The sequence below is a fragment of the Scatophagus argus genome, chromosome 17, assembly GCF_020382885.2.
Source record: "Scatophagus argus isolate fScaArg1 chromosome 17, fScaArg1.pri, whole genome shotgun sequence".
NCBI classification, from domain to species: domain Eukaryota; kingdom Metazoa; phylum Chordata; class Actinopteri; family Scatophagidae; genus Scatophagus; species Scatophagus argus.
Genome location: NC_058509.1, coordinates 12,971,408 through 12,986,429, shown reverse-complemented (window position 1 = coordinate 12,986,429; position 15,022 = coordinate 12,971,408). Strand labels below are relative to the sequence as shown.

At 43.0% G+C, this 15,022-nt stretch overlaps 1 protein-coding gene across 11 annotated transcripts in view; it reads right to left on the bottom strand.

Moving 5' to 3' along the window:
- LOC124074151 (cytoplasmic dynein 1 intermediate chain 1) overlaps nucleotides 1–15,022 on the bottom strand; it is a 48,699-nt gene that overhangs the window by 1,201 nt on the left and 32,476 nt on the right. For 10 of the 11 annotated variants that reach the window (XM_046416780.1, XM_046416785.1, XM_046416787.1 and 7 more), the window contains 6 exons: nucleotides 13,936–14,082; nucleotides 12,331–12,444; nucleotides 11,942–12,075; nucleotides 11,353–11,497; nucleotides 6,191–6,331; nucleotides 2,360–2,485 (listed from right to left, as the gene is read on the bottom strand). In XM_046416780.1, coding sequence (XP_046272736.1) covers nucleotides 2,360–2,485; nucleotides 6,191–6,331; nucleotides 11,353–11,497; nucleotides 11,942–12,075; nucleotides 12,331–12,444; nucleotides 13,936–14,082 — 807 coding nt within the window. Of the gene's footprint in view, nucleotides 1–2,359; nucleotides 2,486–5,623; nucleotides 6,100–6,190; nucleotides 6,332–11,352; nucleotides 11,498–11,941; nucleotides 12,076–12,330; nucleotides 12,445–13,935; nucleotides 14,083–15,022 lie in introns of those variants that run through there. The other variant, XM_046416788.1, reaches the window with a different exon arrangement.

The window sequence follows — 15,022 nt, the reverse complement described above, 5'->3', positions numbered from 1 at the left end:
GTGTTTTTAATGCATGGCAGGTTTCAGTCGGAGTGCCTGCTAAGAGTCATGCTAGTTGCTCTCCAAGGCTGTATTTAGGTACAGGTACGGTGCTTTGAGCCACATGCTAACAGGGTCAACATGACAATGCTAACATGCTGACGTTTACTTAATTTAGCATGTTAGCATACTGATACTAATTAGCACTAAACAGAAAGTACATCTGAGGCTGATAGAGGTTACTTTTGTTGTTGTTGTTTTTGTTTTGTTTTGTGTTGTTTTTTGGTCAAACCAAAGTGTTGATCATTTAAAAATTTTGACCAGATGCTGGCGCCGAATGAAAAGCCAGAGATCACAGAAGTAATTATAATTCTTCCTGCAAAGAACATGAAGAACGTGCGCTAAATTTTGTGGCAATTCATCATCCAAAAGCTGTCACAACAGTGCTGCAATAACACAATGTTGGCTTCACTGTGACGGTAGAGGATCATGGGATCATTAAAATCATCAGTTGTGGAATAGCTGTTGAGCTATTTCAGTCTGAATCAAAGTGGTCAGTCAATTGTCAGACTGACAGAGGCTAAAAATTCAGAGGAACTTCTCTGACCATGGGGCTAACACAGGATGTTAAACTGAACATTATTCCTCTTTAAGGGTGTTTCACTGTGGGAGTCAGAATGAGTGGGACTGAAGCCACGGCCGCCACCCAAGCTGTCTGCAACCGCTTTGCATGGCCAGGCTGTAATTAAACAGGAACCAGGAGGAGGGAGACAGCCATTTTGAACCCCCCCCAACCCCCCACAGAGCTGGGCTGGCCACAGCAGGGGGCTTTGCCAGAACATCATGTATATGTTCCCTGAGCGACTTTAACGTCAACAGACTACAAGAAGCTCGAGTGTCACAGCAATACTGCTGGATTTCAGGCTTTTCAAAGCAGCAGGTTCAAAACATCTTCATGTTATGAAGCAGCATTAAGCCACTGACCCTGATCTGCTGGAGTTTTGTCTCATGACAGCCATCAGAAAGACTTTTGATTTCACACCAGCAAAGGACTCATCAAAACAGTCCTAACTGAGTTAGGACTGTGTAAAATAATACTAAAGTAAATGTATTTGGTATTTTGGATTCCTGGAACGCTCTCAAGGGTCAATGTCCTGTGGAACTGCTGGCATCTCTTTATTCACATGCTGTTCCTAGTTTAGCTATGTGGGGGGAGTTTCTAGTGAAGTAACCCCCCCCCATAACCACCACATACCCACATATACACACTCTTCTTTGGAGTCATAAAACCTTTGAACCCTGCTTGCTTTTACTGATGACTCTTCGTTACCATCAACCCAGCGCGGAGGCCACCAGCTCAGACAAGCCTTTCTCCAACTTACCACACAAGAGAAAGACGCTAAAATTAGCAGAGCGGCTAGGCTAACGCACCCTCACATGGGGATCCTAACCAGAGCCCTCAAAACATGAGAGAACATACAGGCACAGGCGGGATGGTTGGCCACTTTGTGGTGATGGTAAAGTCATGTGGAGGCCATTTTACAGGGACACGAAAGAGGGAGGGGGAAAAAAAATCAAATACATACACGCATGGCAATGCTGACAGTTGTATAAACATACAGGGTTAAGAAGACCTTAAAATGGTCGGTTGTGGTGCCTGTGGAGGTTTTACTGTGGAAAAAAATGCATTTACATATGCTCTTACAGTACGTGCCTTTCACCAAAGTCAGTAAAGCAAATATGCATGAAACACAGCAACAATGGAGTTTATATAAATTTGTAAAATCATGATTCAGTTACAATTACATACATAATTTCACTATTTACAGCAGTTTTCCCCAACACAAGGCAGTCTATGTTGGTAGAATCACACAAGAGGGGCGTATTACTGATGAGCAATAGCTGATGTTTCATTTAGCAATGCCACTGACTCAAATTTCAGGCACTAAAATCTCTCAATCTACTGTAGTACAGCTTAATTGTAAACCGTGCAATAAATTTTGGTCATTGTAGTTCACTCATGCTTTTGGCACCTAGCGTGTAATTAAATCCTGATTGTCTGAAAACGGAACCCACGAGAACCACCAGCTGCAAGCATCATAGCGCTCAAAGTGAACCCAACAACAATGTACTCCAGAACCAGAGCAGGCTGCCAAAATATTAACAATATATGAAAAACATCTGAGTACAACACTATTCAAAATGTCACAGTTATTATTCTGTAACATTTAAAAAAAAAAAAAAAGGAGCGCTCACTCTGTCCTTATTTCTGTGTGCCAAAAGAGATTCTGCTTTCACATGGACAGAATGTTTCTGCTTTACAGTAAATGCATCATGTAATTCATCTATTTTAAAAGTACACATAAAGAGCATAAAATACCTCTCCAGTGTCGTAGATCCACACCCGGCCTTCTGAGTCGCCCACAGCCACCTCCTTTCCTCCCGATGACCAGCGAACCCTGTTGAGGGCCGATGCGCCCTCGATGGTCACGCTGGCAGTCGGCACCTGGTGGACGAAGGATTAAAAGAATAAACCAAATAAAGTATTCAGTTGTAATCCAAATGTTGTATTTTTGTAAACTTGATTGAAATCACATTACATTCATGCAAATCAGATGTTTCCATGTAAAGTTGGACGTATAATAAACAACATATGAAGAGAAGGAACTGGCGCGGCCTAACAGATCTCCAGAGGACCTACAGCACATTGTGCACTTTGGAAAGAAGTTAAAATATTATGGGAGCCCCTAACGAGACACATAAACCTTTATAAATCTTCTAATATGTCCATAAAAACAACAACACCTCCAGCCTGCAGCCTTCGGGCAAGTGTTGAGGTTTTCTTTTTGTCAGTGACAGCTGTTTGTGTTTGAGTTTGTAAGACATTTTCCTTGTTGATAAATGTAGCCTGCTGAATGTGAATGAGTGAGTTTACAAGTTAGTTACAAACCAGTTCCATATAAAAGGCCCTTCACCAGATTCACTGATATTGCCGTGTAAAGATATGGTAGAGTAATGGCATCCTGAGCAGAGAAAATCAAAATCTCTCTATGTGTGTGTTGTAATCTGAGCTTCTCTGTTCTTTGTTTTGGTAGGCGGGCTGGCTGCATCTTAGCGCATGTGAGTCCCCCTGCATCACTTTTCAATATGGCGGCCGGTTCAAAAACCTGAACAGTACACTGAAATATATCTGAAAACATCTGATGCGAGAAATTTTATTATACTTTATCAATGAAACAAAGCACCCATTTGTTTTGCTCTCATGCGACCTCTAGAGGCTGAAAAACAATGACTATTGTCCTTATTTCTTTTTATTTAATGACTGTAATTGCAGTTTAAGCTATTCTTAATGTTTGTTGTAAAACGGGACCATTATGCCATTCTAGTCTAATTTTGCACTTTATTCAAATACTCTGGAGGTTACAAAAACATTACTGTCAAATTTACCACTTCTCATTCAAATGTGGACGCACACAAGGCTATTTACTCCATAATAACTGCTGTTCATTGCTGTTGTGGGTGAGCCAGTGCTCTTTTTTAGCAAACAGCAGTGCTCATGTTGCACCTTTAAAAACTTAAAACCATCTGCAGTGTTTCCATAAACTGTTCCTGACATGTGGCAGGCGAGTCTGACACATGTCACCAGTGGAGACAGAGGCCATGGCATCATGTCGCCTCACACACTGAGCTTCTGCGTATTTAAAGCAACGCTAACCACAGCCTGACTGCCATTAGCCTGCTAGCTTCCACCGCTCTGCTCGAGTGGATCTGAACTGAGCGCTTTAAATTGGCTGTATGTGTCTGTGTCTGTGTGTGTGCGTGTGCGCTGGAAATGAGAACCAGGCGCGCCACACACTACTCTGTTAGTGTCGTTATGACTGTGTGTTTTTAATATGATGGCAACAATGGAAGTCTGTTGCTATTAGACTGACTGCATATGAGTGAATGTGTACACACGTGTTTGGTACATCCGTTTGTGTGTGTGTGCGTGTGTGTGCATGAGCAAATGTTTCTCATAAAGCACATTGTTAGTTGAGTTAGGCCGTCGATAATGAACTCTTCCTCTGTCGGTGAAAAGGCTGCTGTTGGGGGAACCATGGGAAATTTGCCATCTGCGCTGCAGAGGGAAGACGCCAATGATGAGATCAGTGAGGCTGAGTGTTGGGGTTAAAAGATGAGACGTGAGAACTGAGATGTAACATAAAATCCTGGGAGATGAGCTGTGAATTTTATATGTGGATGGTATGAAAGGGCTCCAAGGACATGAGAGGTAGCAGAGCATCATGAGACAGGGAAGAGAGCATCTGTAGACACTGTGTTGTCTCCACTGAAGCCAAGAGGGACGGATAATGGAGGATCCTTTCATCCCTACTTTTACCTGACTGATCAAAGGTTTGGTACACACCATCAGAGTTGTATCAATGTATGGTCTGCAGACTCAAGGCTGAAGATATCCTCATAAAACTTTTTCTTCCTTAAAGGAATAGTTCAACACTTTGGAAAGCACGCTAATTTGTGTTCTTGCCAAATTAGATTATAAAATTGATACCATACTGATGTATGTCCCTTCAATGTTAAGCTACAGCCAAGAGACAGTTAATTAGATTAGCATTAAGACTGGACACAGCGGCAAACACAGAGGCTGCTTTCATCTGGAGTTAAAAAATCAAAAAAGTATGTGAGCACCTCTGAATCGCACTACTTAACATGTTATGCACAGATTAGCCACAACTTTAAAACCACCTGTATATAAAATATTCTGTAGGTCCCTCTTGTGCTGCCAAAACAGCTCTGCCCTGTCAGGGGACAGGACACAGGACCTCGGGGGTAGTTTGGGTCCCATGGGAACATACACATGATTGCCAGAACCCAAGGTTTCCTCGCAGAACACTGCATTGTAAAGATATGATTAATTTTATTCACTTCACCTGTCTGCAGTCTTAGAGTCGCGGCTGATCTGTGTATCTCATTTGTTTAATTCAAATAAAAGCGTAAAAGCTTTTGAGCTTGAACTTCGAACTGAAAAGATCCTGGATACGAGTGCTGCCATCTTTTGCTGATAACGTTATCTGAAGCCTGAGTGTGCACAGTAGTGATCGTGTGGTGGAGAGCACGAGATTGAATTACCACCTATCTGACCCAATCGCGAGTAGAGCTTAGCTGTCAATCATGACATTTCGCCGCCTTTTTATGGTATCAAATAATTTAAACCAAACTTATCAGAAAAATGAAGACTTGTGCATACAGAATCGCTGTGATAAAACCATCTAAAATGATCAGTGTCTAAATGGCTCTCATGTCGTCCATCTTTACAGTTTGGACAGAGGCAGGCTGGCTGCTTCTCACTGCTTCCAGTCTTTATGGTAAGCTAAGCTAACCAGTGGCTGACAGCAAGTTCAAATTTACCGTACAGACACAAGAGGGGTATCAACCTTCTTATCTAACGGTTTGATATAAAACTCAGTGACTTATTTCCAAAACTTTTCCTTTAATCAAAAAACAAATAAATGTACATGATTTGTTTAATAAAATTACCATACCATAAATTACATACCTGCTTTTCCAAAACAGTATCAATCTCAACTGAATTATCTTATTTACTTATTATATATTTAATATTATATAGATATAATTAAGCTGTTTAATTAGATAATCTTTCTTTTACTGGACTCAAATGCTCTCTTCTGAAAATAAATCCTGCCCCAAAGCACTGAGAAACTCAACCCCCAGCCTGAACTTTCGCCTTTCATTATTTTCAACTCCAGCATGGGACTGCAGACTGAGGGCTGGGGCTCTCTGCACACATCTGTGGCCTTCGCTGATGAGACACAGTGTGTGAGGCACATGAGAGGAAGAGCTGGGGTCCCGACGTTGCCTGAACGTTGGACAGAAGTTGCAGGAATGTTGGCGGGACGTCTGGGTGGGAGCCGGGACGAGGAGATGTCACTAAGTCTGATTTAAAGCGAGAGCTGTGGGAAACGCCCACGGGGGAATCTTGAATTCGTGTGTGTAGGGAGGGATGTGGAGGGGTTCGTGGTGGTGGTGGTGGGGCGGTTGATGGGAGGGAAAAAGGCTTGGGTGTTTGGTTGTGTGGTTTGGGCTGAGGCCCAGCAACAGGCCCTGAGGACACCCAACACACATACACACACATCAACACAAAAAGGGATGACACAAAAAACACACCCATAATGACCTATATTCACACACACACCTCAGTGTCGTTGTTGAGGTTCCACAGGTCTAAGCGACCCATGCCATCCACGGCAGCGAAGATCGCGGGGTGTACGGGCGACCACATGACGTCGTACACATAGTCGGCATTGTCCTCAAACGAGTACAGAGGCTTGTTGTGCTGAAAGAGGAAAAAAAAAAGAGGATTTACTATGTAAGTGTGTGTGAATGAGAAAAGGAAAGAGAGAGACAGGGATTATAGTACACACTAGACACACTAGAGATAGAAAGAAAAGAAAGACAGAGAGAGAGAGAGAGAGAAGGAATGGAGAGAGGGAGTGAGCGAGCTTCAGACAGAGTGGCGCTGCCTCAGCCTTGGGGCCTGTCTGGGTGCAGCGCCTAATTAAAAAGCCTCGCACATTCACACAGCACCATAAAACCGCTGGGAGAGATGAAAGGGAGGGCCCCTCCACAAGGTGTACTGTAACCTCAACACAACAGCTGTCTGAGGCAGAGAGATGGGAAGAGATGGAAATGGGAGGAAAAGGAGGGCTGGACAATGAACAGAGAGAGAGAGGGGTGCTGGATATAGTTGTGTGTGTGTGAGACCAGTGTTTTGTTTGTTTGTTTTTAGACCTATAGTGATATTATCTTATTGAAGAATACATTTGTCGGTGCTCCCTGGTGAACTAAAACATACCTCTGGCATTTCATTTCTCCTGCAGTTTACCTCCTGTTACCTGTTGGCCCAAATGTACACACACACACACACATATATATATAATATATATATATACAAATACAGATACATTTGTGATATGTTAATATCAGACAATTTTTCTGTAGTTCTACCTCTAATTTAATTCAGGGCAGGGTGACGAAAACAGTCCTTGAAAGTAGGTTAAATATTTAAACGATTCAAGTGTCTTTTGACGTGTGCAAACATCGTGCACACTTTGTTGTAGACTCACAGCTTTTACGCCCACACCCCTCCACAACGTGATCTGCTTCCTTTCTATTTGACGGATGGACTGCAGTCACTTGGCTAAAGGCTACTGATTGTTCTGCAATTAAAGATGGAGGATGAAGTAAATTAGTCTGGGAATATGGCTTAATACGTGTGTGTATGTGCGTGTGTGTGTGCGTGTGTGTGTGTGTGTGTGTATTCCAGTCTCTCAGACGGGCTGTTAGGATTCCAGAGGCTTACAAGCTGCATTCCTGACAGGTAGAGAGGGAGGAGTGGAGGACAGGAGACAGGTTGGCTGGACGAGAAAATGAAAGAATGTAGTCCCTCTCTCTCTCTCTCTCTCCGTCTTTCTCCTCCTCTCATATCTTCTCTTTTTCTCCATCACCATTACTCTCTCACTCCACAGTTGTTCTGAAAGGCTGTGAGACTTGCAGACAGATAGCGCTGCACACACACACACCCACCCACACACACACACACACACAAACACACACACAAACACAAACAAACAGAGCCGAGCCAATTTCAAGCCTCGATTGAACCTGTTTTCTAGCCGGCGGGGTGACAGCAGAGGTCATTTTACTCCATCTAACAGTTTCAGCATTCGATCAGCTGAGCGATTCCTGTTTATGTTCCTTCTCTCACCCTCTCTCATCCCTCCCCCCCTTGTTTTAGTCCCCATTTCTTGGTAACTACATGTTTTTTTGTTTTGGTTTTTTTTTTTAAACTCATCCTCTATTCTTCAGTATTACCAAGCAGCGATAATAGCACTAAGTAATCTACCTCAATGAACAATGCCACACAATGCTAGAAAAAGTGGTTTCTGAAATGCACCAAAGTATTGGGACACCTGCACCTTTCATCAGCAGGGATGTCACATTCTAAATACACAGGCAGCTTTGCACCTACAACAGACTAGATTTTGGAGTGTTTCTGTGGGAATCTTTTGCCCATTCTGTCCCAGTTCATCCCTAAGGTGTTTGATGGGGTTGAGGTCAGGGCTCTGAGTGGGCCAGCCAAGTTCTTCCACACCAAACTCATCCAACAATGTCTTTGTGGAGCTTTGCTTTGTGCACTGGGACACAGTCATGCTGAAACAGAAACCGGATGTGTCTGGATACTTTTTTTCTATATAGTGTAGGTTATCGATGGTGTATTTAGCCTCTCACTTAAAGTAATACATCATATCAGAGTTGAGAGGACTAAAGTGCTCCTTGTATCCACTGACTATTCTAACTGTAAACTGCTATTTTGCTGTAGTCTGTCCATAATCTACCCATCTTAACTAAAGTGAGTTGGAGCAACAAGTCTTAAAACTAATCTTAAAATCAAGCTTAATCCTCGTGGCGCCATACATGAAGCAAGTGCTTGTCATTATCTCTTTTGCTGAGAAGCTGGGGAGCTCCTAGCACGTTTGAACTGGAAAACCATCAGTGAAACAATGGATATTGCGAGTTCACATCATGGTGCGATACCAATTTATTGACATAAAGCAGTTTAGACAATGAGCGAATGGATGCAAGCTGAGCTGAGCGTTCATTGCTTTAGATACTAAAATATACACCAGTGTGCCTCTTCTGACCTTGGCACTGATGTGCATGCGTGATGAAATCCCCTTGAAATTACACAAACTAACTTTTCAGTAGTACAATCACTCACACGATTGCGTCTGCCGTCTCAAAAGTCAGACGGTCACAAATTCTCACAGAAAACCTCTCATCACTTGGACTTTCGGAGGGATCCAAACCATCTAGTTTCCGCAGCAGTCGTATAATTTCACTGGTTCCATCCTGGCTGCATCTGCATCACCGACATCCCACTCGCTTGTCAGCTTCACACCAGATTTAATAACCACACACACCGAGGGGACTGAGAAAATGTTTCGCAAACGGCGCTAAAACAGAAACCCGCAACAAAATCCTTCACTGAATATCAAGTTCTAATTTTCAGCACGCAGTCACGTTTTAACAGTCACCTGAACTGACAGAGATGTAGAATGATTATTCTCCATCCAATCACTTAGTCGATGCTCGTTTTGGGGTCAACTTATGCACAATCATGAGCCTGCTCCCAGCTGTCGCGACGCCTTCACACTCTGGCCAACTCGACATGTTTTCACTAACCGCAATATTTGCACTACTGAGTGTAAAAACATCAGCAGACTCCTGTGTGACAGTCTTCTTTTGAACCGTGAGGGCAAATGTGTGTGTGAATGCAAAGAGAATTCGTGTGTGTGTGTTTTACAACAGTTGGGCTGAAGGCAACCCTCGAGGGGCTTCTAGGTAAGCAAAGGCAGTTCGCTTAAGGTGTACCGGAGGCATGTGTGATGTGCCTACATTCGCGCACACACACACACATAAACTCAGGTATTCTGCTTGCCCACACACAAATATGGGTTATGTGGGATAAGAGACAGACACACATTCCTGCGGTGCCCCTCAAAGGAAAGGGAATTCCCAAATCCTGAGAAATAACACACTCTTCTGATGAAAATCCACAGAAATGTTTTAATATGTGTCACGGGACCCTTTGCATAAGACTTATGGACTGACTGCATGCAAACATGAGCTAAAATTCATCAGAATGTTTTACTGCCTGTCGAAGCCAAGTATGAAAGCTGTAACTGGATCTGGCATAAAGTTGAAGGTATTATGCAATATGCATTATGTATTTTCCTCTGATTGAATGGCTCTCTCTTTGATTTCTGCCTGTGTTTGCTGTTTGATGTCCTGCTCATGTTGATGCCGCTGTCCTTCAACATTAGCATCACCTTCACTATTAAGCATGAAGCTTTTTCTTGACTTTAAAACACCTCAAGGCCCATTTCCCCTCATTCTCCCCTGCCGACTCTGCCCAGTTTCCTCCCTCTCTCTATTTTCTTTTTCCTGCCCGCAGTCTGCATTACCTGTACTGCTACGTCTTGCTATCCCATTACCTTTTATCTTTTGCACCTGAGACAGACTTTACTAGTGATTTCCAGCCTTTTCCAATGTCCTGTTTTCTTCTTAATCCTCACCAGTCTTTCCTCGGTTCCACTCAGCTCGTTCAACATGAATTTTTACAATGAGACATCTCATCTTATAATCCTGTTTTCATTGCAGCATTTCTTCTCTCTGTAACTGAGTGTGCTCCTCTGTGTCTCACCACCACCCACACAAAAAAATGTCTTTGACTGTATTAACTAGCTTTTCTATTCTCTAACACTCACTTTGACAGAAACAAGTGACAGTTTCCTTTTTACTGCCACTGAAATGGAGTTTGTCCTCTCAACTTGAAAGGAGAACAAATGCTCTGAGTGGCGGAGGTCACGCAAAAACCAGCAAGAGGGGGAGTACTCGCCTTTGGAGTGTGTGGTCAGATTCAGTGATGGCACCTCAGTGAATCTAACTGATGCTCATCAGTACCCGCTCATACACTATATAGATAAAAGTATCCAGACATACCTCTTTATGGGGCTGTTTCTCAGGGTTCAGGCTTGGCCTCTTACTTCAAGTGAAGGGAAATCTTAATGTTTCATCATATCGAGACATTTTGGACAATACTATGCTTGCAACTTTGTGGCAACAGTTTGGGGAAGGTCCTTTTCTATTCTATCATGACTGTGTCCCAGTGCACAAAGCAAAGTCCATAAAGACATGGTTGGATGAGTTTGGTGTGGAACAACTTGACTGACCCGCACAGAGTCTCATGGGAAAACCTTCTGCTGATTTTGTAAAAACATCTGGCCTACTTCTGTCATATTGGCTGTACACCTGTTCTGTAAAACTACAGCAATTATTAGTAGATCTTATAGTGGGGCAGCACACAACCTGCCAGACAGGCATAATTCAGGTGAAATAAATCGATAGGTCATATCCATTTGTGGAGCAATAAGTGCAACTTGACAAAGACCCAAATTGTGTCACTCTGCTATTGAATACTTTCATTACAAACCGACACAGTATTCATATACCCAGAAACAGAACTTATCCAACTTATTCCCACACACAAGCAGAAACACAAGTAGTAAGAGAAAGACTGATTTGCCAAGAAGTTGCTCCCCTACAGGACTCAGCCCCCCCACCCACTAACTAGTTCAATCTGCCACACACACAATTTCTCTCTCTCTCTCTCTACAGCCTCTCAGAGTCCACAATCAACCCCCCACCCATCCTCTCTCTCTTTCTCTTTCTCTTTTCTCTCCTCCTGTCTTGCACTCACACATACGCACACGCACACACACACACACACCGTACCTTGGTGCTCCAAAGTTTGACGGTCCAGTCGAAGGAGGATGTGATGAAGAGGTGGGAAAAGTCAACGGCGCCCACTGCGCTGTGGCAGCTGATGCCCGTCACGGGCCCCTGGTGACCCTCGAACATCTCACAGATACCCGCCTTACTGAGGAATGGGGACAAGGGTGGTTCAGCTCTGTGGTGTTTTAGCGATCTCAGCTTGTTTAAATAAAAGGCAGTAAAGCAGTTCACCAAGGCTCAAAATAAATTTACAACACAGCCAGGGAGTTTTGATTAAAAATGAAACAATTAACTACTTAAATTGAGAGAAAATAATCCATTTAATTTTCCTCAAACAATTCTAATCCTTTTACTTGTTCATTAAAGGTAACAAAGCAAAAATACTTGAATTTACATAATTAAAGGAAAAAAAACTCAGTGTTTGTTGACTTTCTAAATGTAGATTTTTTTTGCAGAATAATTTTACTGCAATGTTATCTGAGCAAAAATATTACAAGTGCATTAAGCCTTAAAACACCAGTCAAAACATGCATAAATGATCCAGCAAAGACTTTTCTATGTTGTTTTCTGTGTGTGTGTGTCCACAAACCTGCCATGTCTGGATGCAGTGTACACAGTGCCCTCCTCACTCCCGACCACATAGTTATTAACATCTCCCGTGGGAAAAGCCATGCCTGTCACCGCCACAGGTTTGGATTTATTGTACACCAGTTCCATGGTCTCCTACAGACACACACACGCACACAGAGGAAAGCAGTGAAGTGAGCCGATATACACACACACACATAAAATGAACAGTTATATAAAATGAATGTGGAATACCAGATCCACGAACACGACAATCTGCATTTTAACCTTTCATTTTGTCTAGTATTGAGTAATAAAATGATCTTAGTCTTTACAGTCCCAGCATTGGACTGGAGTGAGTCTATCTGACTCAGCAGGTTGTGTGGATGAGTGTGGAGTGTGTGTGTGTACCTGCGGCTGGGAGAGCATGTCCAGACTCCAGGAGCACATCCTGCCATCTGTAGACACAGTGATCAGGTTGTTGGCATTCTGTGTGCCGACCACGTTCACACAGTACACTGGGTGCTACACACACACACACACACAAAGACATAAAGACACACAGGCAAACAAAATGGGTGAGTTGGGTGGAGATACACATTTGCACAGTGCAAAAAAAAATGCTTTCAATATCTCAGAACTTGGAAAATGATTACAGCACTGAAATGCTCTACTAAATATCTGGATAACTACAGTAGGCTGCCTGGGACATAACATTTCATATGCTGATGTAATGATGAAATTAGATTTTCAACATGGTTCTCAAATGATAATGTAATGTAATACCCTTAAACACATGACATCATTAGATACCGTGTGGACCAACGGTTGTAGCAGCTCACAGCAGACAGCCCACATGCCAGTGTGCGCTCGTTCCCCACCGTTTGGGACATCCGCTGCTGTGCAGATCCACAGCAGTGTGTCAAAGCACGATGTCGTTACTGGGCAGTAATTGATTTGTGTACTGGGCAACACAAAGAATCCATTCAGCAATCAGCACCATGCTAGCTGGCTGGACTCACTGACCGGACAGGACAAGAGCAATAGCCTCATATTTGGGATTTAAACCAACAGCAACAATGGTGTGTGTGTGTGTGTGTGTGTGTGTGTGTGTGTGTGTGTGTGTCTACATGCCTACAGCTATATCCCTGTAGTCTTAAGATATTGCTCGTGCATATTAGTTAGTAACTTGTTGAGGGTCAGCAAGTTCACATCTTAACTGAGCTGTCTTTTTAGTTATGTCAAGTGTGTGTGTGTGTGTGTGTGTGTGTGTGTGTGTGTGTTTTTCTACTGTGGAAAAATAATCAGTCTCAAAGCTGGAGGTTCATGACATTATCATGTTAAAAAAATTGCAATGCTGTGCTACTCAAAACAGTATGCTGTAATATGATTTAATCAGGGTGTTTATATGACAGTTTTTTAAATCTTTAACTCTCTGCTGGAATGTCCTGCTTGAATAATTTTTTTGTAATTGTTTTACGTAACTAATCAACGCACAATAGGGAGCTTTTTCATTTAGGTCAAAGCTTATTTCACCATGGCTGCAACTAACAACTGTTTTCATTATTGATTGAACTTTTGATGATTTTATTTCATAAATTTAATTACTTGTTCAGTTTATGAAATGTCAAAAAATAAAAAAAACCTGTCACATCACAATTTCCTATTGCCCACAGTGATAAAATATTTTGAAACAAATAATCATATGAAACTGAAAACTAGGATATTTTCATACTTGAGAAGCTGCATCTAGCAAATAATTTTTTTGCTTGACAGTTGACTTAGTGGATTAATTAAATTACCAGCTAACTAACTTTGTGTTTCACATGAGCGTTGAACCTCGCCTCGCCCCAGCCTTTCCAGGCAGTCAGTCATTAAAAGCTGTGAGCTTGTGGTGGACCACACTGCTTCATGTTGCAAAGACCGTCACACAGGAGTCAAAAGCAGCATCCCTGTTCACAGTTTGCTGTATTGGACATTAACTGTGTGTCATAGTGAGAATGGAGGCAGCCTTACAGTGTGTGCAGCAGCAGAGAGGGGAGTCCTCTGGACGGGAGTCCGACGGTGACTGCGGTTGTCCCACAGGACTATCTGTCCCGAGTAAGTCCCCCCCACCACCAGGTTGGGATGAAACCTGGCAAAGCCCACAGATACAACAGGAGACTGAGGAACAAGAAAGAAAGAGAAGAGGATGAGACAGCATTAATATTTTCATTCTGGTGTGAGGTCACTTTATGGGAAAACATATGAATGAGACACAATATGGGGAAATGGCAGAACAAGAAACATGGTGAGAATCAAAACGGTCAGATGTCCACGTCAGATGAAATGCGGAGATAAAACAGCAGACAGTGAGAAAAGAGCAAAGACAAAGAAAAGACGTGAAGCGAGAACGGTAACGCAAGACAGAACACGAGCGGGAACAAGTGATCAAGGCGGCGTGATGGGTGGCAGACGTGTGGAGACGGGCGGAGAGGGAGATGATGAGTTTGACTACGGTAAGGGTCCACTGAGGAGAAGAGAGAGGGGTGATGCTGGGGCGGAGACCAGACAAAGAGGGGAATTGTAGTCCTCTTTTCCCCAGCCGTTTCACATTACAGCATCAAAACCCCAGCAGCCACTGGAGCGCTCACTGTAGCCTCCATCATGACAAGCACACCCTTGAACTCCTTCCCTCCCCAGTGCCATGTTTATTGAGTTTTGGTTCCTCTTCAGTGCTTGTCCCATATGGGCTTTTGCATGCAGCAGTTAGCCTCCCCTGACCCAGAGCAAATGAAGCATCTGTGGTTTGGAATTATGAGAAAATATTTCGGCATCGTAGTGCTACAGGAGGGTAAGTGGTGTTACGCACTGACAAATTCATTCCTCCATCCATCCATCTAGTAAAGCAGCACGATCATGCTGAAAAGAGCCATAATTTATAGACAAGACCGAGCCAAAAGGGTATTAAACAAGAAGCTCACAAACACACAGCACAATTAAAAACAGCGAAACTATAAAAACTTGTAGCTTGCATTTTGCAAAAGCATTGTTGCCTAACATGGTTGTAGATTTTGTTGGAAGAACCATCGCTGACAGTTTTACTGTTCCTCAGAATACTACG